Source organism: Pteropus medius, unplaced genomic scaffold, assembly GCF_902729225.1.
Source record: "Pteropus medius unplaced genomic scaffold, Ma_sr-lr_union100, whole genome shotgun sequence".
Lineage (NCBI taxonomy): Eukaryota > Metazoa > Chordata > Mammalia > Chiroptera > Pteropodidae > Pteropus > Pteropus medius.
The window spans coordinates 16,851,463-16,872,839 of record NW_024354503.1 but is presented as its reverse complement, the minus strand read 5'-3'; the positions used below and the strand labels follow the sequence as shown (position 1 = coordinate 16,872,839).

At 44.5% G+C, this 21,377-nt stretch overlaps 3 protein-coding genes across 4 annotated transcripts in view; 1 reads left to right on the top strand and 2 right to left on the bottom strand.

The window, feature by feature from the left end:
* Window positions 1–1,166, top strand: part of LOC120596168 (adenylate cyclase type 10-like) — a 38,627-nt gene extending 37,461 nt beyond the window's left edge. Inside the window, exons 30-32 of the mRNA XM_039854547.1 lie at window positions 324–522; window positions 806–927; window positions 999–1,166. Coding sequence (XP_039710481.1) covers window positions 324–522; window positions 806–927; window positions 999–1,029 — 352 coding nt within the window. The 3' untranslated portion in view covers window positions 1,030–1,166. The remainder of the gene's footprint in view (window positions 1–323; window positions 523–805; window positions 928–998) is intronic.
* A 7,860-nt stretch (window positions 1,167–9,026) lies between these two features.
* TREML1 (triggering receptor expressed on myeloid cells like 1) lies at window positions 9,027–16,588 on the bottom strand. The gene is made up of 6 exons (XM_039854293.1): window positions 13,673–16,588; window positions 13,168–13,500; window positions 10,974–11,094; window positions 10,484–10,569; window positions 9,926–9,978; window positions 9,027–9,593 (listed from the first exon to the last, which is right to left on the bottom strand). Exons 1-6 carry the CDS (start codon window positions 13,713–13,715, stop codon window positions 9,279–9,281), a joined length of 951 nt encoding a protein of 316 aa, XP_039710227.1. The 5' UTR covers window positions 13,716–16,588; the 3' UTR covers window positions 9,027–9,278.
* Window positions 16,589–16,598: 10 nt separating this feature from the next.
* On the bottom strand, window positions 16,599–20,979 carry TREM2 (triggering receptor expressed on myeloid cells 2). 2 transcript variants are annotated; one of them, XM_039854296.1, is made up of 5 exons: window positions 20,795–20,979; window positions 19,317–19,667; window positions 17,781–17,871; window positions 16,852–16,973; window positions 16,599–16,755 (listed from the first exon to the last, which is right to left on the bottom strand). In XM_039854296.1, exons 1-5 carry the CDS (start codon window positions 20,832–20,834, stop codon window positions 16,739–16,741), a joined length of 621 nt encoding a protein of 206 aa, XP_039710230.1. In that variant the 5' UTR covers window positions 20,835–20,979; the 3' UTR covers window positions 16,599–16,738. The 2 variants fall into 2 exon arrangements, with proteins under 2 accessions (XP_039710230.1, XP_039710229.1); XM_039854295.1 differs by having other exon boundaries at window positions 16,852–17,045; window positions 20,795–20,978.
* Between the last annotated feature and the right edge of the window lie 398 nt (window positions 20,980–21,377).

The following is a 21,377-nucleotide window of genomic DNA, read 5'->3' as shown; positions in this document are numbered from 1 at the left end:
AACCCACTTCTGAAGACCTTTCACCTCCTATCCCTGCTACTTTCTTATTAGAAGAATTCTTCTTTTATTCTTGTCCATTAACAGGTTTAGATCTATAGGTTGAGGGTTAAGTTTAGGGTTACATTTAAGTGCTAGATAACCTATGGCAAGGCTCAATATCAGTGGTCTTCTTGCATGTGAGTTAGTAGCCTTGGCTACTTTCCAGCATCACAATTCTTAACTATGCAGGAGGTCTTGGAGCCTTAAAGAAATGATGGCTCTGTGAAAGAGCCATGGTTGTTAAGCAGAGGACAGAGCTGAGAGCTGTTATTCTTTCCCTCCAGGTTTGCCCAGGACTCACAGTGGAGCCTGTTTGAGCATCACTTCTGCAAGGCTCGCCAGTTGGTGAAAAGAACCAATGCCTCACTGTTTGGTTCACATGGCTTTGTCCGATTCCTAGAGTGCCACGTGCTAATTTTACAGAAAATGCCAGAGGATGTCTTCATGCATATTCCCCCAGAGACTCACAATCAAATCCTCAAGGTACTGTTTCTCCTCTGTCCTTCAACTAACACCTAAGTTATACTTTGACCCTGTGCTACTCCTGACAGCTACATCTTTCCCTCATTCTTCTCTTTGCTGCCTCTGTCTCTTTTCACCCTGGAACCCTTTTTGTTTCTCCACCTAGAAAGTCTTTCCACTTACCACATGGACCCTCTCAGATATTCTTGTATGTGTATCAGGACTGGATTCCAAAGGTTGAAGTTTTTGCACGGCTACTACCCAATACCATTAAAACATTATAATTTGATATATCTCACTACAGCCTTCCAAGTCTAAGACATTCCAGTCCCTCTGTACCTCAAACCAAGTGTCTGGGCCTACTTTGCCATCAGTAGCCCCTCCTGTTTCCCCAGCCCTGAGTGGTTATGCTGAGTGGGGACTGCTGTAAGTTCTGGTATAGTGTAGATCGGGGGGAGAAGGTCCTGATCCCTGAGCTCACGGACCTTTCTTTTCAGTACTTTAAGGAGTTCTTCTGTCGATGTGTGACCTGCCCTGTCTATCATCAGTGGGTCTCTGACCTTAAAGCCTCTGTAATGAGATATGGAAAGAGAGAATCCATGTCCTTGACTAACATCTTCAGACCTTTTGACACCTGCCTGATTAAGATTTGGGAAGAGAGAGAATTCTTGGAGGAAGTCAACTCCACTGAAGGAAATTTAAGAATACAGAGTAAGCATTCCTTCCTGGAACCCTTGTCTGAGAGACATAAAGATAGTCTCAGATTCTTACACACAAGCAATCACCTCCAGAGTAAGAAGGGACACACAGATATAAGGAGTTAGTCTGTGCTTCAGAGGTATTTATTGTCCTCTTACTAGTGCTGGACCCAGCCTGAACAGTCAGGGATCCCTTATATTGTTAAATAATGTAAGAGCTTCTCCTAGACCTTTGTTTCAACATCCGGAATCCTTAAGCATAGAAAGTTACTCCTTGATCCCAGCTTAAACAACTAGATTGTTCCCTTGGAGTATCTGGATAGTCACTAAGGGAGAAAGAAGGCCTTAGAAATCACAATCTAATGTCTATGAAGGTAAATGGTAAGATATGGGCAAGAAAAAGAGAGGAAATAAGACAATTCCTTGCCTTGGGACCCAGCAGTGTTTTCCTTTCTCCAGGATCGCCAGTTAAAGTTGTCATTGCTGAGAACATTCTTTGTGTTTGTGATATTCTCTGTTTCAGGATTTGACAGAGTGGCTAATGTCGTGGAGAATAGGAATGAAGAAGAAACTCAAGAATGTACATGTTGAAACGAAAAAAAAAATCATCTGAAGGGATCATGACTCTCTTATTGTATATAACACAAAGAAATGCCCCAAATTCTCCTTTTTAAGATACAGTATAGTGCACAAATTAAATATACTAGCCTTTTACAGTCACCACTATCTATATCTTTGTCAAAATAAAAACCTATGTTTTTGAAGTGTGAAACTTAGATCTTTCCTAACTCTGAACTGTCATTAGCACAACCGTGGAGAAATTTAAACCAGGGGTAGACCAGAGGCCTGAGAGGCTTTGAGATGAACTGATTCTATCTCATATAAGGTAGGATCCATTAACATATAGAAAACACAGCCCTAATAAAGAGGTTGTCATTACCTAAGGAAGGCTGGCAGTGAGAATGCTTTGGTGTTGCCCTCTTTTGGTACAGGTGTGGAAATGGGCTGCTAAGAAGTCAAAGAATCTTTTGAGAGGTACATAGTGGGAATCTATTTCTCCTTTGCACTGTGTGTTTTGGGCATTCCTGTGTGACATTGTGAAATTGCCAGAGTGTATATGACTCAAGCTCTCTTCTTTATTCTTCCCTTTTGGAGATGCTCTCTTTGGCCTTTATCTGTTTGATGATCTTTCTTCCACAGAGCATGCTCTTCTCACTGATTTTTACACTTTCTAATTCAATCGTCTATTGTTCACAGAGGCAGTTAACTAATGTTATGATAGCTACCATTTATCATTCAATTACTCTGTGCCAGGCACTGTTGCTAAGTGCTTGAAATACATTCTTTAAATCTTTATAACAACTCTGTGAAGCAAGCACTTTTTTTATCCCCATATTACAGATGAAGAAACTGAAAGGTTTTTTAGAAAGGTTTTACTCCAAGAAACACAGGCACAATATGGTGGAGCGGGATTCTAACTCCAGTTTGATTCCAGAGTCTATGCTCTTAACCACTAGGCTATAGAGGCTTTCATGAGACCTAGGCTATAGTAAGCTATCCTGTACCCAGTCTTCAGTATTCTGTTCAAATGACCAAGATCAGAACTTTAAGGAACCACAGGGAGATGTTTGAGTAGAGAGGTCTGTACTTGCTCTGTCTAGTCTGTACATACCCTCCTATAGTTCTAGCTCTTAAATCATTCTGTCTAGTCTGTACATACCCTCCTTCCCCTTTCCTTCTCCCCCTTTTCTCCCTCCTCTTGTTACCCTTCTTCCTCCCCGTCAAATCCCTTCTCCTCCCCTTTCCATTCCTCCGTCTCTTATCCCTCCTTCCTTTCTCCTTCTCACCCACAGTCCCAGTCCTTGTACTCCACTGTTTTAAATTTCTGAGAGGCAATATAGAGCAGTAGTCAGGAGAAAGAACTTAGAAGCCAGATAGTCTGAGTTCAAATTTTAACTCTGCTACTTATTAGTTTTGTTACTTTCATCATAGAATTTATTTTTTTATGTTTCACTTTCCTTTTCTGTAAATGAGGATTAAAAATAGAGCAAAAGAACATTTCATAATTAAATATAAAGTGCTAGAACAGTACTTGGTACATAGTAAGCACTCAGTAAATGTTGGCTATTACTATCAATTTAATTTTTATATTTAAAAACAGATAATACATTTGTGTGGCACAAAATTCCAAAGGAACAAAAGTGTATAACAGTGAAAGTCTTTCCCATTCCTGTCCTCTAGCCACTGGTTCCCCTCCCCAGATCTGTGTTACTACTTCCTTGTATATCCTTGAAAAATTATTCTATGCACATGCAAGCAATAGTAAATATTCACTATACCTTTCACTGTATCCTTTCCCACAATGGTACTAAAAAGGCATACTGTATTGCACTTTCCTTTTCCCTTTGTTTTTTTGTTTGTTTGTTTGTTTGTTTGTTTGTTTTGGCATTTATTTACCTTTGGCAATTTTTAAAGAATTTTATTAAGATAAAATTCACCTTTTTAAGGTATGCAGTTCGGTGGCTTTTAGTGTATCACAAAGTTGAGCGACCATTACTACTAACTCCAGAACATTTTTATTACCCTAAAAGGAACTCTGTGCCCATTAGCAGTCATTCCTAAGTCCCCCTTCCCCGAACCCCTAGTAACCACTAGTGTACTTTCTGTCTCTGTAGATTTATCTATTCTGGACATTTCATATAAATGGAATAATTTGTGGCCTTTTATGTCTGACTTCTTTCGCTTAGCATACATAGTCTTTTCAGGGTTCATCCTTGTTGTAGCACTCCTTTTTATGGCTGAATAAAATTCCATTGTATGGATATGCCACATTTTGTTTATCCATTAATCACTTAATGGACATTTGGGTTATTTCTATTTTTGGCTATTATGAACAATGCTACTATAAATATTCATGTATAAGTTTTATATGAACATATGTTTTCAATTCTCGTGGTTATATATCTAGGAATTGTTAGGTCATATAGAAACTCTGTTTAACTTTTAAGGGACTGTCAAACTATTCTCCAAAGTTACTGTACCATTTTACATTTTTTACATTCCCACCTGCAATGTGTGAGGGTTCCAGTTTTCCATATCCTCACCAACACTTGTAATTGTCTTTTTAATTATAGCCATTCTAGTGGATATGAAAAGTGGTATCTCATTGTGGTGTTGATTTGCATTTTCTTAATAACTAATCATGTTGACCATTTTTATGAGCTTATTGGCCACTTGTCTGTCTTCTTGGAAAAAATGTCTATTTAAATACTCTGCCCATTTTTTATTGGGTTATTTGCCTTTTTATTGTCAAACTTAAAGAGTTTTTCATATATCCTGGATACTAGATTCTTATGAGATTTGACTTACCAATATTTTCTCTCATTCTGTGAGTTGTCTTTTCACTTCCATGATAGTATTGTTTTGCAGCACAAAGTATTTAGTTTTCATGAAGTCTAATTTATCTCTTTTTTTTCTTGAATTGATTACTTGTGCTTTAAGTATCATAACTTAGAAACCATTGCCTAATTTGAGGTCATAAAGATTTACTCCTGTTTTCTTCTAAGAGTTTTATAGTTCTAGCTCTTACATTTAGGTCTTTGACTCATTTTGAGTTAATTTTTGCATGTAGTGTGAGGTAAGTTTCCAAATTCATTCTTTTGCGTGTGGATATCCACTTGTTTCAGTACAATTTGTTAGACTATTTCCATTTAAATAACTTAACACTCTTGTTGATGTATGGTTTTATTAAATCTATGGGTTTATTTCTGAATTCTCAATTTTATTCCATTGGTCTATATGTCTATCTTTATTCCAGTACACACAGTCTTGATTATTGTAGCTTTGTAGTAAGTTTTGAAATCAGGAAGTGTGAGTCCTCCAACTTTATTATTATTTTTCAAGATTGTTTTGGCTATTCTGGATCCCTTACATTTCTAAATAAATTTTAGGACCAATTTCCACAAAAAGGACAGCTGTAACTTTGATAGAGATTGTGTTGAATCTGTAAATCAATGTGGGGAGAATTGCTATCTTAACGATATTAAGTTTTATGATCCATGAAAGTAGCATATACCTTTTCCATATATTTAGGTCTTTAATTTTTTTCAATGATGTTTTATAGTTTTCAATGTACAAGTCTTATACTTCTTTTGTTAAATTTATATCTAAATACTTTATTCTTATTGTTACTATGGTAAACGGAATTGTTTTCTTAATTTCATTTTTGAATTATTCATTGCTATTGTATAGAAATAAAATAGATTTTTGTATATTGATTTTGTACCCTGAAACTTTTCTGAACTCATTTATTAGCCCAAAGTTTTTTTATGGGTTTCTTAAGGTTTTTTATATACAAGATTATGTCATCTGCAAACAAATAACTTTACTTCTTCCTTTCTGATCTGAATGCCTTTTAATTCTTTTCTTTGCCTGATTGCACTTGCTGGAACCTCTCATTCAATGATAGATAAAAGTGGCAAGAGTGAACATTCTTGTCTTATGATCAGTCTTAGGGGGAAAGCTTTCAGTTTTTTACTTTTAAGTATGATGTTAGCTGTGAGGGTTTTTTGTGAATGTCCTTTATCAGATTAAGGAAATTTCCTGCAATTCCTAGTTTATTGAATATTTTTATCATGACAAGGCATTAGATTCTGTCAAATGCTTTTTCCATCATCTATTGAAAGGATCATGTTCATTTTCATATGTAGAACCAACCTTGCATTCCTGGGATAAATCCCACTTTTTCATAGTGATAACCCTTTCTATTTGTTGCTGGGTTTTAATTCCTAGTATTTTGTTGAGGATTTTGGGGTCTATATTCATAAGGGATGTTGGTCTGTAATTTTCTCATGATCTCTGTCTGATTTGTGCATCAAGGTAAAACTGGCCTCATAGAACGAGTTGGGAGGTATTCCTTCTTACTTTCTAGAAGAGTCTATAAAGGATTGGTTTAAAAATTCTTTCAGTGTTTGGTAGAATTCTCCAGTGAAGTGTTTTATGTAGGTCTATTCAGATTTTCTGTTTCCTTGAGTCAGTTTCAGTAGTTTGTGTCTTTCTAGGAATTTGTCCATTTCTTCTAGATTATCTAATTTGTTCTACAATTTTTCATAGTATTTCTTATAATCCTTTTTATCTCATAAGGTCAGAAATTCTCCCTCCACTTTTATTTCAGATTTAGTAATTTGAGTCTTCTCTTTTTTTTCTTGGGCAGTCTAGCTAAGGTTTTTCAATTTTGTTAATCTTTTCAAAGAACTAACTCTTGGTTTTATTATTTTCTATCGTTTTTCTGTTCTTTATTATTATTATTTCCTTTCTTCTGCTTGCTTTGGGTTTAGATTGCTCTTCTGTTTCTATTTTCTTCAGGTGGAAGGTTAGGTTATTGATTTGAGATCTTTCTTAGAATAAGTGTTTACAGCAATAAATTTCCTTTTAAGCACTGACTTTGCTTCATCTCCTAAATTTTGGTATATGATGTTTTTGTATTCATTTCAAAGTATTTCTAATTTCTCTTGTGATTTCTTCTTCAACCCATTGTTATTTAGGAATGTGTTGTTATATTTCTATATATTTGTGAGTTTTCAAAATTTACTTCTGTTATTTCTAATTTCATTCCATTATGATCAGAAAACATACTTTGTGGCCCGCTGGGCCACAGACCAGTACTGACCCATGGCCTATTAAGAACCGGTCCACACAGCAAATGAGAGGCGGGCAAGTGAGCGAAGCTTCATCTGTATTTGCACCTGCTCTCCAGAGCTAGCATCACCACTTCAGCTCCATCTCACATCATCAGGCATTAGATTCTCATAAAGGCACTGGTCTCTGATGCCAAAAAGATTGAGGACCACTGCTTTAAAGAGTTTTTTCCTAAGATTATTTTGATGGTTTCCCAATGGTCTTTTAAGTACTTTTAAATCAACTGTATCAAAATATAATTTACATTCAAGGAAATGTACCTATTTTAATGATAGGTTTGACAAATCTATACATACATGTAACCACTATCACAATTAGGATAGAAAACATTACAATCACCCCCAAAAAGTCTTTCAAGCCTCTTCACAGTCATTCTTACTCCACCACCTCCACCACGACAAAATATTCTCATTAGTTTTCACTGTCATTATATCTGTGATTAAGTTCTCCTTGTTATTTTTTATTTCATCCTTCTTTTGAGTAAGTCAGTTAACACTTTGTCTCTTTTTTATTTAATTTTATTTTATTTATGTATTAGTTACATCATTTTTCTTCTTTAAAATTAACTAGTTATTTGAATAAGATGCTTAATTCTTGTTAAGGGTGTGAATTTTCCTCTGAGAACTACTTTAGCTGAATTCCAAAGGTTCTGATATGAAGTAATTGTCTCACTATGTCGCCTGAATTTTCTTTGCTTTATTTTCATGTGTTTCTTATGATAACATTTATGTCAGTATTTTCCTCTTAAATGTCACTCATATAACTATGACTTTGGATGGTATCCATAGACTTTCATGAGCAACGATGGAATTAATGTATTTCCCTCCCCTCCTTCCTTCTTCTCTACCAACCAATTGATTATCTTCCTTAGTATTTTCTTTTGTACTACTAGATATACTTTTGCTTCTGTCAGGCTCTAAAAGTTCAAAATACATTTAGATTAGGGTAAGTTTTTCCCAGGAAGGTTCTTTTTAGACTTTATTCTGCCCTTCCTCATCACTCTATCTGACTCTACACCCCTTCACCTCCCCACTAGTCAAGTCCTCAGTCATCTTAGCCAAAGAAAACCAAGGCTTAGTTGATTGGTGAGCAGCTTGCTGCTTCTACAAGGGACAGAAATAAATTTAGGTTCTGTCACAGGCTAAGACTATCGGGGTAGCTCAGAACATCCTGCCAGAGGTCCCTAAAAATAGCATCACTAGGCTTACACAGCTGGAGTTCTGGGCACAGCTCCTGCCCTGTCCCTTCTCCTGAGGTGCCTAGACCAAGCTTTAGAGCCCCTTCGGATGGTGAAAACCTCTTTATGCCTATCTCTCCATGATTATAAGACAACTGCATTCCTGAGCACTTCATCCTTCCCACTTAAGTTTCTCACCTCGAAAAGGCCAAATATTTTCAAATTGAACAGTTTTCAGAAGAAATCTCGGCAAAGATCTTAAAGGCCCTCCCATGCCCTGCCTGGACTAGCTTTCATTTACATTTAATCATGACCACAGCCTTGCCATCTATTCCCCTTCCCCCGATTCCCATGCCTTTTCTCCACTGGGCTCTTTCCAAGCTCTAGACTTCCAACCAAAAGGAATAGTGTTGCCAGATGACCACCAAGTTGAGAGAGAGCCAACTCTGGTAATACTGATGTCTGCAAAATTCTTTTATCTTCTGGCACTTGAAAACCCTTTGTCCTGCCAAGGAATAGTCTTGGTGCATAATTCAGTTTCTGTCCTTACTCTTGTTTCTTTTCAGCCCCATTTCTCAAACCTCATCTATTCTGAGTCTCCTTTAACTAATCATTATCCCCTTCCTCCCATCATATGTTGTCACATCAGAAGATGTCATTTGTTTAGAAGCTGTAGGACAGAAAGCAGAAGCGAATTCTAGACTTGAGGAAATGAATCTATACTTTCAGGTATCATGAGAAATGTAGGAAATACTTTTGAAGAAGCTTTCTTGGTTCCCCTCAAACTTCACTGCAGTATTCAGAGCAAGGAATGAAACCACTTCTCCATTGGCAGGACAGGAAGGGGAGATAGTTCAGCATAAACTCTAGACCAGAGTCTTTTCAGTTCACAGGTCTTTTGTATAGTCAAACTCAGGCCTTTCTCTTTCCTTTCAACCATCAAGAATGCATATATCATCATTTAGAATTTATTTAGCCCAGCAGGGTAATGGCAGAGGAACCAGCATGGAGAAGGGTGTTTCCCCAAGATACCTCAGTCACACCCAATCATCACTTTCCAGTTCAGAAAAGTCAAGACATTAGATTAGATTCTAAAATCCCTAGTTGCTCTGATATGCTAAGGATCTAGGGCATTGGCTTACCGGATGGATGTACAGTAAGACCTCCTGGGGTTGCCTCTATGAGCACACAGTGTGGTGAGCGGCTTAACTAGGTGGAGTCTTGCTATTAGGAGGATCCTGGGCTGGCTCCCAGGAGGCCCCTCCACCCTTATCACCTCCAGGGAAGATCACTGTAGCATATGTCACAGGCTTAGAAGAGATCAGGACCTTAGGAGGCAGAGGGGTCGATGAGGATGGGACTGGGGGTGGAGTTTTCCCTGATGGGGGCTCAAGAGGTAGGCTGGTGTAGGTGGTATTGTCAAAGGAAGGTGGTGAGTCGAGCCTAACATATGGTACATCTGACGGCCCATCTACAGCCAGTCCAGAGTCACTGATGTGGTGGACCACTGAGGAGGGCACCTGTAACAAAAGCCAGCAAATAAGGCAGAGAGAACACCTTCCTTGGCCCCAGCTCCCTTTGTTGGGAAGCTCAGGACCACACTGGCTCTGCCTTTCAAATCCTGAGATTGTCAGTGGGCAAGAGGACTTCTTGAAGATTTTCAAGCCCCAAATTTTTCCCCAAACCTGGGAAGGTAGGATACCAAGGTGGGAAGGTGGGAGACCATTGGTGCCAAGATAGTTTGGACCCCAACTGGGTCCCAGTTCTTTCTCTACCCCATGAACCTGGGACCACTCAGTGAGAATGGTAGATGGAGAGAATTTGGCTGGGAGCCTGCAGAGAGGCCTCTTACCATGCCTGAAATTCCACTGCTCTGGGATCGGCCACAGATAGCAAGCCTGTTCCCTGGAAAGACAGAGGACAGCAGCACAGTCCACTTCCTGTGCTGGCTCAAAGCCCACCTCCTCACTCCCTTCAGAAACCTCTTTCTGAGTCCAGACTCACCTTCCCCATTCCCACCACCAAACCTTTCCCACATCTCTCTTCCCAGCCCAACCTGCCCTGACTCTCCCCGCGCACTTACTACTTCCACAACTCCCTTCCAAATCTGCCTTGACACTCACCCTAGCTCCCAAAGCACTTTCCCCTTTTCCTCTAGCCCCCTATCTCCAACCCCACCACCCCACCCTTTCCAGCTCCTGTGTTTCCCCAGGCCTGCTCCCACTGAATCTCCTTCCTCCCCTCCTTCCTTCAGTCATGGGAATTCTAGGGTCTCAGGGCCCTGGCTAAATTCCAGACAAGCCCCTCTGTAGGGATGCAGACCTAGATGCAGACCTAGACTTGACTGCAAGACTGGCTGACATAGGATCCATGGAGCCATGCTGGGATAGGGGGATGGACAGCCACCTACCTTTCCTTTTGGCCAGCACAGCAAACAGCACCACCACTGCCACCAGCAGGCCCAGCAGGAGCACAGCGCCCCAGATTAAGGGGATGCTGAGGAACACAAAGGAACAGTTGAGCTTAGTCCTGAACCCAGCTGAGAGCTGCTTGCCAGGAATCTTGGAGCAGTGGCACAGGATGCAGTTCTTGGTGAGCCACAGTTGGGAGGAGATTTTTAGAATGGAATGAGAAAGGCAGGCTCGGGAAGGGAAAAAAAGAAACATATTATCAGGGTATCCTGGATGAAGGCCCACTGGGACGAAAGGACTATTGCTGAACTGGGATAGAGAAGTCTGTCAGTCTGTCTGTCTGTCTGTCTGTCTACCTGCCTGATCAGAAGTTCCCCAAGGGAGGAAGGAATCATAGGTCTTCCCTTTGATTTTTTCCAGGGCTCTAAACAAGCCATATCTTCACCACTACCCTCTTCCCAGCCACCCAGACACAGTTTTTCTCAGTACCTTTTCTTATCCTGGGTGGGTTCTAGAGGGCTGACACTGCTTACGGGGTCTGACGAAGGGTCTTCAGTCAGACTGCCAATCCCATAGCTCTCTTCCTCTTCTTCCTCTTTCTGGCCAGGAGCTGAGTCAGAAGGAAATGTTTACTGAGCATGTACCCATTGTGGGCAGGCTTCAAGGGCCTGTTGAGGTTTGATAAATGATGGAGTAGAGCTGAAGAAGAAGAGGTTTTTTAGTAAAAAACAGAGAGGGAGGGCTTGGGATATTCCTTAGGGGCCTACGATTCTGGGGGCCAGGGAATGGAACTCTGCATGTTGCCTGATTATGAATATACCCACTTTCCCTTCTACTACAAGCTCCCACCCCCTTCCCCCTGCATTTCTCCTCCACCACTCACTCCTCTGTACCCCTATGGTTTTATCAGGTGGCTCAGACTTTGAAGAAACACCCCCTGGGTCATCTATGCCCACATCCTTACTCTATTATGGACTAGGTTTTTCACTTTCATCCTCACTGGTGACCTTGCTCCTGGCTCTCATCAGTTGGTCTCCAAAGGGGCCTCAGCACAGCCTGCTAGACTTTTCCACATACCTGCCACCATTTGACCCACTGCAGGCTGGCTGAGCCCCAACCTGAGCTCTGCCCTAAGGATCTAAGGGACTCCAGGGTCAGCCCTAATGTGGTACATGCCAACTGAGCCTTGCTGAGAGCTTTGTTCAGACCCTAAAACTGTTTTTTGACAAGTCTCCTGTCATCCCTACAATGTGTTCGGCTTATGGCTGTGAGACTCAAGGTTGACTTCCCTAGGCCTGAGGATCACTCTTGGAAAACTGGCCAATCATTCTAGACCCTCTGGGATGGGGGCCTTAACCTGTTCCTGAGAGATTCACCATTCTTACTCCTCATCCCATGCCAAACCAGGAATAAAAGGTGCTGTGGCCCCAATCTTGCTGTGAATGTTCTGCCTTCCTGGTGTCTTTTAAGCCACCATGGACGAACCTCAGAAGCTAAAAGTTTGCCTGAGCTACCACCCACTTCCTCCCCGGACACCATGCTTTACCTGCCTGCCTGAACATCCATGTTCTACAGCTGTTGGAGTCCTCCACACCTGCACTTATTGCAGGTACCTGTCTACCTGCCCCTTTTCCGGTGTAACTGGTCTTGTCACCATATGCTATTGAAGGAATTATAACCTTGAGTTCTTAGATCTTAGAGTGTCAGGGAAGAAGGAGGACAAAGATGACTAGGATTAACAGGAGTATATTTATAATATAAAATAGTAATCATGAACTCGAGATGAGAGGGAATCCCATGACAACTTAGTTTATCTTCTTAGTTAACAGATGAAAGAAAAATCAAGAGAAGGAAAAATGCCTTTCTCAATTTCACTATTTGGGGATTGGGCACAAATTACTTGGGAAAAGGAAGACCTAAATATGAAAAAATGTCAGCAGCTCAGCAGATAGCTTATTTTCCCTCTAGAACATTTTTTTACAACATCCTATTTTTCGGGGAAAAAAACTTTTAATATTTCAAAATTTTCTTTTAGCTAATGTTTAGACATTAGAAAGTTGTAGGCTGTGTGAATGAAATCTGTAAAAATAAAATGCTTTCTATACTGAAATTAGGGTTGAAAAGATTAGCTTAATATTAATGACACTTCTTCCATTTTTAAAACTGAATGAGTTGAAGTAATTCAGGCATTGCTTATGCCCTGCCTGTATGTGAGACACATACTAGATGCTCAGTGAAGACTTATAAAATGAAATAAGATATGAATTCAGTAATTTTTAGGCCATCAAACCCATTATTACAGGAATAAAAAAAACTAGAAGGTATAAAAAAGTAATTCAAGTTGATATGCCCAAATTAAAATTTTGTTTAAAATATTTCTAAGGAAAAAAAATAGCTTCAAGTCTATTAGAAATGCTGGATGAGAAGACCAAGGCCATGAGTCTAGGCCTTCCTATGGGGAAACTCACTTATGCAGGAGGGGGAAGGGGGCCTCGTTTGGCTGTTTTATCTCAGACTTCTCACCCAGTTTGGTTTCCGTTCTCTTTAGAGCCGTCGGAAGGCTATCGTCTCCCAAATCCTCTACCCCAGAGGTCCCCCCCTCCTCCCCGCAAGGACCCAAGAGAAGCATGTTGGGGAGGGGAGGGCAGGTCAGAGGGGCTATGGCTGGCCTAGGATAACTCACCTGCAGGGAGGATGTCTAGAGTAACTCTATGCACCGTCTGGGGCCCAGTGGTTCCCTCCACCACACAGCCGTACTCCCCAGCATCCTCCTCCCGCAGGGCGATCATCTCCACTTGGAGCAGACCGCTCCCCAGGTCAGTGAGAAACAGGCGGCTGTGTCCCGGGGCTCTGCGATCCACAGCGGAGGACACCAAGGGCTGGCACCCCTCCGGCAAAAACCGGCACCACACCTTCCGAGCCTTGACGTCCTGGAGTCTGTAGAGACACTGCACCACAATGGAGCTCCCCACTGGTGCCTGCAGCACCTCAGGGATGCTGCCAGCTGAGCCCTGGCCTAGGGAAGGAAAGGATGTGGGAATGTTAGACAGAAGTTGGCACAAGGAGCACAGGCATCTAGAGGTCTGTCTTCTGGGCCCTACACGTTCTTGTTGCCACAATAGTGTAATTATTTCTAGGCATGGAACAGAATATACGGGGCCCAGAGTTCAGCTCTATCTGAACCTTACCTGCTAGTCCCAGGAGCAGCAGCAGGAACAGGTTGGGTCCCATGGCTGGACAGGAAGATGTCAGCTCTGGGGCTTGCCTGGGCACTGACACAGCATTCCCTTGGGGGCAGGAAACATCTGCCTCGGTCACGTGGGGCTCTCAGTGACTATGGGGTGGGAGGCAGACACTGGTGGGCCCCTCCGTGGGTGGGGATAAGAACCTCTCCCAAACTCTGGTTAGCTCAGTGCTCAGGAGCTGGCCTTGAGAGTAGGAGTGGGCAAGGCAGGGTGAGAAGACCCAGGAAAAGGCAGTGCTGGGGCCCAGCTAAGGAATGAGGATGGGAGGGGGATCACAGCAAATGGAGAGCAGCATTACAGAAGGAGGAAAGATGGTCTTCAGAGTCTTCCAAATATAGAATCTGAGGATGCAGAGCTGTGAAGGAGGGAGGTAAAGTGTCCCACCCAGAGTCCAAGGCCATTCTGACTCTAAATTCTGTATGAGTGTCCCCACCTAAGCTTTCAGGAGACAGTCCTCCTGCGGTACAACTTCTCAATAGGAATTCCCACCCTGATGTGGACCTGGCCTATCTTCATTTATTCCACCGGATGCTCTCTGGATCCTTTCAATGTGGACCCATGTTCTTAAGTTCTGAGAATCACATTATTCCTTTGATAATTCCCCATTTTCTCTGTCCCCTCCTCTGTTTTACTGAAACTCCTTAATTAGTTGGATTTTGAATCTCAGGTATTCATCTCATTTTCGAGTTTTTTCTCTTATTTTCTATCTTTTTGTCCATTTTGTTCTGACTTTTAGAAGACATTCTCATCTTTTTTTTTTTTTTCCCATCCCTTCTATTGTCTTTTATATCTTTATTCCTTGGTGTTTTTAATTTATAGGATTTCTTATTCTCTAAACATTTCTTACTTATAGCATATTATTTTTGTTTCAGGAATACACTATCCCCTCTGTTGGGAGATAATTCTTCAAGAAGATTTTCACATTTTTGTTTGATCTGAGCCTTCTGAGCAAAAGACACTGACCAAAGTTTGTTCCCAGGGTGACTGAATAGCAAACATGGCTGAGAAGCTAGAGACAGTCTAGAGACAAATCTCCAAGAGATTTGCTTACATCCTTCCCTGCCCTCCCTGGACAAGGGTGGTTATTTTGTTTTGTTTTTTAATAGAAGAAGATGCTGGGGCTCCAAGGAGTTGGGGGAACTTGCTTAAAGTTTCTTAGTAGGAGGTAAAGCTGAAGTTTGAAACCAAAGTATCTGACCCCCTTCAGTCCAGTGTGTCCCTAGAGAGTCCGATGGCAATTCGAATCCCCAGGCAGATGTCTCCAACATGGCAGAGCAGGATAGAGAAAAGGTCGCACTCTCAAGACAAGAAAGCTCCAGCTGTGCTGCAGTGCCAGACAGGCCTGCCCAGCCTGGGAGGGGGCCTCCCTGCCATCTCATCAGCACTGGTGCCCCGGAGGGGGCGGCAGGAGTGGGCCCAGGTTGGGCTCTGCTCAGTCTTGACCACTGCTTGGGATGAGAGAGGAGGAAGTTTCAAGTGCTGCTGAATCAGAAGGCCAGAAAAACACAGATGGGACCGGTGGAGCAGCTTTGGGGAGCGTGGGCAAGGCAGGGCTGGGGCAGGGTTGGGCTGAGGAAATGAGGCTGGAACACAAGGCTGCATCAGGTATTCAAACCCCCAGGTGCCCATGCCCATGTCCAGGTTAGGGTCAAAGCAGCCACATGTGGCCACTGTCCGAGTGACTCCTGCCCAAGGATATAGCCGACTCATTTCTTCCTCTTCCCAACAGCCCACCCAGGGAAAGTCTGTGTCCAGTTTCCCCTCACTCTTGGAATGGGTGGTGTGTGTACTGACGAGAGAGATGAAATTCCCTGAGCTGCGCGAGCTGTTTCCTCACAGCAAATACTCTTCCCCATGATATCCTCGTGGTTCACTTCATCGCCCCCTCCAAGTGTTTCTCAAGTGCTACCTCCTGACTACCCTTTAGAATTGCATCATCCCCATCCCTCTGCACTCCCAATACTCCTGACCATCTGACTCACTCATTAATTCTGTCTCCTCTCTCCTCCCACTAGAACGTGGCTCAGCATGGGCCGAAAGCTTTGCCTGTTTTGTTCACGATTGTGTCTCCAATGCTTAGAATAGTACTGGCACAGAAAATATCCGTTGAATAAACAAATGAAGAAGTGAGTAAGATTGAGGCTAGAGGGAGTTAGAAGGACATATTGAACACCAAGTGAAATTTGGATTTCCAGGCTCTACTGGGGACTTTGGGTAAGTCCTTTCTCTTGTGAGCCTCACTTTCCCTTCTGTACAACGAGGGGCTTGGATCAGTAGCTCCCAGCTCTGGTGTGCTGCCCTCTGTACCTCAAGTCCTTGTTGTTTCTCTGGAAGAGAAGTAACGTGACAGAAGCAAAAATCTAGGGAGATGAATGGATGAGTCGGCTGGGACCTGGATGGACTTGGGATGAGGGGGTGGGGAAAAGAGGAAGTAGAGAGGCCAGCAATAATCCTAGGGAATTTACAGACAGGAGGCAAGAGGGGAGAGGAGAGGAAGACTAGATGCTAGAGAAATTCCAGATGAGGAAGCAGGACTTGGTAATTAGAGCTAGGAAAGAGAGAGAGAAGAATAAAAATGTTGACCAGTTTGGAGCCTATGAGAATGGAGGGACATGGTAGACTAAGACCCTAGGCCCCAAGGAGCCAGATCTTTTTCCTCATCCAAATTCATTCTCCCAGCCACGCAGCAAAAGAGAAGACCTTCGTGACGCCCAAAATGATCCATTTAAACCCGAAGTCTTGCATTTATTTGTTAGAATGTTTGAAGTCCAATGTCTAAAAGTTGTTGAATGTCCTTCCCACCTCCAGGCATATGCAGGTACACACACACACACACACACACACACACACACACACACACACACAGGGGCCAAGAGAAGCAGAGTACAGACAGAGTGGCCTTTTTCCAAAGCAGAATCAGGAGTCTCGGTGTCCAAGGGGCGAGTGTGCAGGCTGGAGCGGTCTCTGCAGACCTCCAGGCCCTCTCCTCCCACGTAGAGTCCTCTCCTCTCAGGTGTCTCTGAGCCCTACAACAGACGGAGTATTCACAAGGCCCCTCTCAGCCCCACCCCACCCTCTCTGCCCCATCCACTCCCAGCCATTCTTGTGCTCTCCAAGCTCACCTGTCAGAGTTTGGAGCTGGTAACCTGGGTCATAGTCACAGTCCTCCTGTCTGGCCCGGGTTGTCTCCTGTTTCTGCCCATGCCAGGCCACAGCCCAGAGGGCGCTGGCTGCTAGAAGTTTGCTGAGAAAGATGCAGGCCAGGAGGAAAAGGATGGAAGTGGGTGGAAAGGGGACCTCCTCTCCCGAGAAGCTCCTTGGAAAAACAAGGAGAGCATGTAGGAGGCCTTGAGGTGGCCTACAGACTGGAATCTTCCCTCAGAGAAGGAATGAGGAGGTACCAGGAGCTTCCAGGGACTCACAATACCCACCACCCAGTATCATCCCTAGGATGGAGCTTTGTGGGGATTGGGGAGCCTGTGTCAGGAGACCTGAGTACTAGGCATGGATCTGCCTGCTGAGTGCATTTAAACACATCGCCTTCCCTCCCTGAGTAGTTCCTGCCTTACATGATGATGTGGTATGGGGTGCATATGTGTGCGGGAGGGGGACACATGTGTGCTCTGTGGTCATATTAACAACATTTAACACCAGTACACAGGTATGAACCAATCATAACTGATTCTGGTCCCATCAAAAGGGCAGAGATCTGGGGATCCGAGTTTTGCACTAAAGTACTAAAGCTTTCATTGTTGCTGAATAGTAGGGATGTCCAAGGGCCCCCGGGGAAGGTACAGAAGGCTGAACATCAGGAGTCTTGGAGCCACAGCTATTTACAAACTGTTATGAAAATATTTCAATATATTAGCAACTGGTACAGTCATACCAACACACAATGACCGGTTGGAAAGGTGTTTAGACAAGGTCATATCCAGGCCTTTCCATGCTCTGACTGGAATTTGTAGTTCTGGGACGCCCAGCCTCCACCCCATGCCCAGGCACCGTAAGGTAGAAGTCTGCCAGGGGTCTTAGAAAAGACCTATCACTGTACCTGGAGATGCTGTGCTCCACCTGGGCATCCCCGAAGCTCTGGGACTCCTCGGGGATCCAGAGATCATCAAGGTCCTGGCGATCAAGAGGGTCTGTGAGAGACAGAGCCTGTAAGCTTCTAGCCCTCCCCATTCAGGCAGCCTGCTGAGGTGGGGTGAGGCCCTCTGGGCTCCAGCCCTGTGTGGGTCAAGTTGTTAACCTCTCTGAGCCTTAGCTTCTTCACCTGTAAAATGGGGCAGTTAGGAACATCTCCTTAATAACAGTGTTCAGGATTCAACAGGAGCATCCTGTGTAGCGCCTAACACCTCCTTAGGAGCTCGGTAACTGCTCGGTAACTGCAGCTCCCATCCTCCCATCTTACAGGATCTTTGGGAAGATCAAATAAAATAATAGATGTATTTGAAAGTCCTCTGTGAACTGCCAAGCTGTTTATACATCTATGGATTATTATTATTATTTTATTAAATTATTATTTTATTAAATTATTATTATTTTCCTGCCACCCTCTTGAGAGTCAGCTGAGCCTTAGACCCAGATAGCAATGAAAATTTCTGTCTTCTCACCCCCTACTTAGAAGAGTGGTGGAAGTGGGGTTTTGGGTCTATGGCAGGCAGTCTCCCCTCAAGTTTCCTACCTTAGACAAATACTATACTGAACCCTCATTTCCATGATAACTGGTCACATTGAGGAGAGGAGCCTGGAAAGGGAGGAGTCAAAAAAGGGATTGTAACCCCAGATTTCTTCTCCTTTGGGATACAATCACATTCTAGAGACACAGGCAGAGGCTTTCCTGGAGGCTATGCTCTGTGCAAAGCTAAGGGGCGGGGAGGAGTCCCTACTACCTGGTCTAACCTAGTCAAGCCTGGAATGAGGATGCCAAGCGGTTCAGCCACAGGTGGCTGGGGCATGGCTGTCACTTACCCCCAAGCACATTTAACTCTGTCATCTCATGTGTGCCTCACAGGAACCCTGCAAGGTCAGCAGGACTGACACCATCACCTCCAGTTAAAGATGAAGAAGTAGAGCCCCAGAGAGACCAACACGTTGCCCAAGGTGGTCACAAGCAGTGCTCCTTCTTAGGGTTGTTTTTTGTAGCTGGTTGGTGCTTGATTTATGTCAGTAGGTCCATTGGGTGGTTGGGTGAGGGAATAAATGGGTCTCCTCCTACTACTTAAGGACCACCTGCAGTGTTCACAACCTAACCAATGTCAAATGGATAAAGCTGTTTGGGGAAGCAGGACCACAGCTAGCTCATGAGGTGCCTTGTACAAATTAGAGAATGGTCCCCTTCCTGCAAGTGACACAGCCCTGCCCCAGGGAGCACAGCCTGGACAGAAGAGTCAGGGCTGGGTTGTGGCAGTGAGCAACCTGCATAAACATCCACAGTGGCCCACTGGGGAAGTAGGAGGGGTGGGACAAGAATCACACTACGGATTTTCCCAGGGTCCCCAGAAGCCCAGAGGGTGGGATGTGCACAGACACCAAAGACATGAGTCCCAGCCAAGGGCGGGCCAGGTGCAGTCAGCCACCCACTCACCTTCCAGCACCTCCACTAGGACTTTCCTGAGGGTGTCAGCCTCGCTACCACGGAGGCTCTGACACTGGTAGAGGCCAGCATCATGGACTTGAAGATTCCGCAGTGTAATGGTTAGTGTGCCACCCAGGGCATCGTCTGTGATGGCAGTGCTCCCATTCTGCCTCTTCAGGAAGGACAGCAGCCATGATCTGTGGGTGCTGACCACCCGCTGGCACAGGCCCTCTTCACCCAGCTGGCGGCACCAGGCTTTACGCCTCCCCCAGTGCTTCAAGGAGTCATAGGGGCAGGAGACCCGGAGGGACTGGCCCGCCAGGCCCTGGAACACTGTGGTGTTGTGAGCTCGGGACAGCTCTGGGGAAGAGACATTTGTTCACGTCTTCATTCAATATATATATAAAATATTCACCTAACACTTACTCTGTACAGGCTTGACTAGGTTAGACAGGGCAATGGGGCTCCTTTCTACCCTTGAGCTTTGCACAGAAGGTGCCCTCCAGGAAAGCCTCTGCCTGAACAAAAGAGGCAGAAATCCTGCTCTCAAGGAGCTCAAGTTCTTTAGAAGTTGGAAGAAGGTGGCACAGCCCAGGCATGTGTTTATGGGATAGTGGGAACCAGGAAACCTGGGTCCTGGGTCTGATTTTATCATCCTTGGACTTGCTGGACATCGTTGAAGGACTCACTGACTCCCTCGGGGCCTGTTTCCAAATACAGTTGGTTTTGAAGTTCTCTCCAGTTCTATTCCACACACCTTCTCCCTATCACATGGCACCAAGACCTCTCCTCTTGCTTCTCCATCTTAAGAGAGAAGGGCCGGTGGCTCTCTCAGGCCTGGGGCTGGTTCCACAGGGGGCTGGACACCCCTTCCCTGTCCTAGCCATGTTTGCTTTCCCTACCACTGCCCACGCCGGTATCAGCTCTGAATTATCCTCTTTCTGGCCTTTAGCTTTCAGCTTCCCTATTTCTGTCTCTTTGTTCCCCTTTCAGGAGAGACTTGTCCCAGAGTTATTTTGGGGGAGACATGAGGCTGCTATTTTGGAGGCCCTCCTTGGGGTGGGGAAGATGGGCTTACAGCACCCATCTACTGCAGGGAAGGGGGTGCAGGAGAATCACCCAGAACCCTCTGCCTCAACTTCTCCTCTCTTGGTCCTCCTCCCTTTATCCCATCTTCAACCATATGGTGACGAAAACTTGAAAGATAGGGTTGGGGAAATGATTGCCTGCCTTTTGGAACCAAAGAGATCTGATGAGCAGTACCTCCTCCACTTGTCACCCTATCCATCCCTCTGCCTCCATGCAGGCCACCCGCTCCCACTTCTCCCCGACTCCATCCCAGCTAAGAAACTGCAAGCTCCATTAAGGTGGTTTCCTCTCACCCAAGTTTGTCTATTGCTCTGGGGGAGCAAGAATCACCCTCCCCACAATGAGAAAAGGCAAGAGGCAGGAAAGAAGGCATCAGTGGTGGAAGGAAGGGGTCCTACCTGTGACAGAGAGCAGGATAAGCAGCCGAGAAAGCTCCATGTCACCCTTCCCTGTGGAAGGCAGATGCAGGGTGCCTTGTCCAATATCTCTTGTCTTTCCCTTGAACTACAGAAAGGAGAATGTCAGGCGCTGCCCACAGGAACTGGCTCCTGGGGATTGAGCAATAATCAGGACTGGGGTCTGGCTTTATGATTCAGAGAGGGGTTGTGGGGTGGGGGAGGAGAGGAGAGGAGGAGCCAGCCACTGCTGCCTGGCATCAGGAAGCTGAGGATCTCAGACCTCTGAGAGGCCAGCCCACTGTCCATGCCAGCCAGCATGGCCCCACTTGGCTGGGGCTGGTTGGGGTTCGGGGATGTAGAGCCTAGCCCAAGGATCACTGTCCTCATAGCTATGTTCAGACCCTCCTCCAGCTGCAGCGCCTGCCATTCTCTGGTTCCAGCCTTGCAAGGAATAGAGAACAGCTGTTCCCCTTGGAAGACAGGACTATCACCCAGCACCTTCTGGTCCTTTCCTCTGGGCCAGCATTCCTGTGGTGTGGCAACAGTAAATAACACAGCTCTGGAGCCAGGCTTCATGGCTTCA

Coding starts and splice junctions, on each gene's coding strand:
- TREM2 (XM_039854295.1), bottom strand. CDS start 20,834: ATGGAGCTTTCTCGGCTGCTTATCCTGCTCTCTGTCACAG. Junction 19,668..20,794: donor TATCCTGCTCTCTGTCACAG/GTAGGACCCCTT, acceptor TCTCTTCCCCAG/AGCTGTCCCGAGCTCACAAC. Junction 17,872..19,316: donor CCTAGTGGAGGTGCTGGAAG/GTGAGTGGGTGG, acceptor TGTCTCTCACAG/ACCCTCTTGATCGCCAGGAC.
- TREML1 (XM_039854293.1), bottom strand. CDS start 13,715: ATGGGACCCAACCTGTTCCTGCTGCTGCTCCTGGGACTAGCAG. Junction 11,095..13,167: donor TCTAGACATCCTCCCTGCAG/GTGAGTTATCCT, acceptor CTTCTGACTCAG/CTCCTGGCCAGAAAGAGGAA. Junction 9,979..10,483: donor TGTGCTGGCCAAAAGGAAAG/GTAGGTGGCTGT, acceptor CTGTCTTTCCAG/GGAACAGGCTTGCTATCTGT.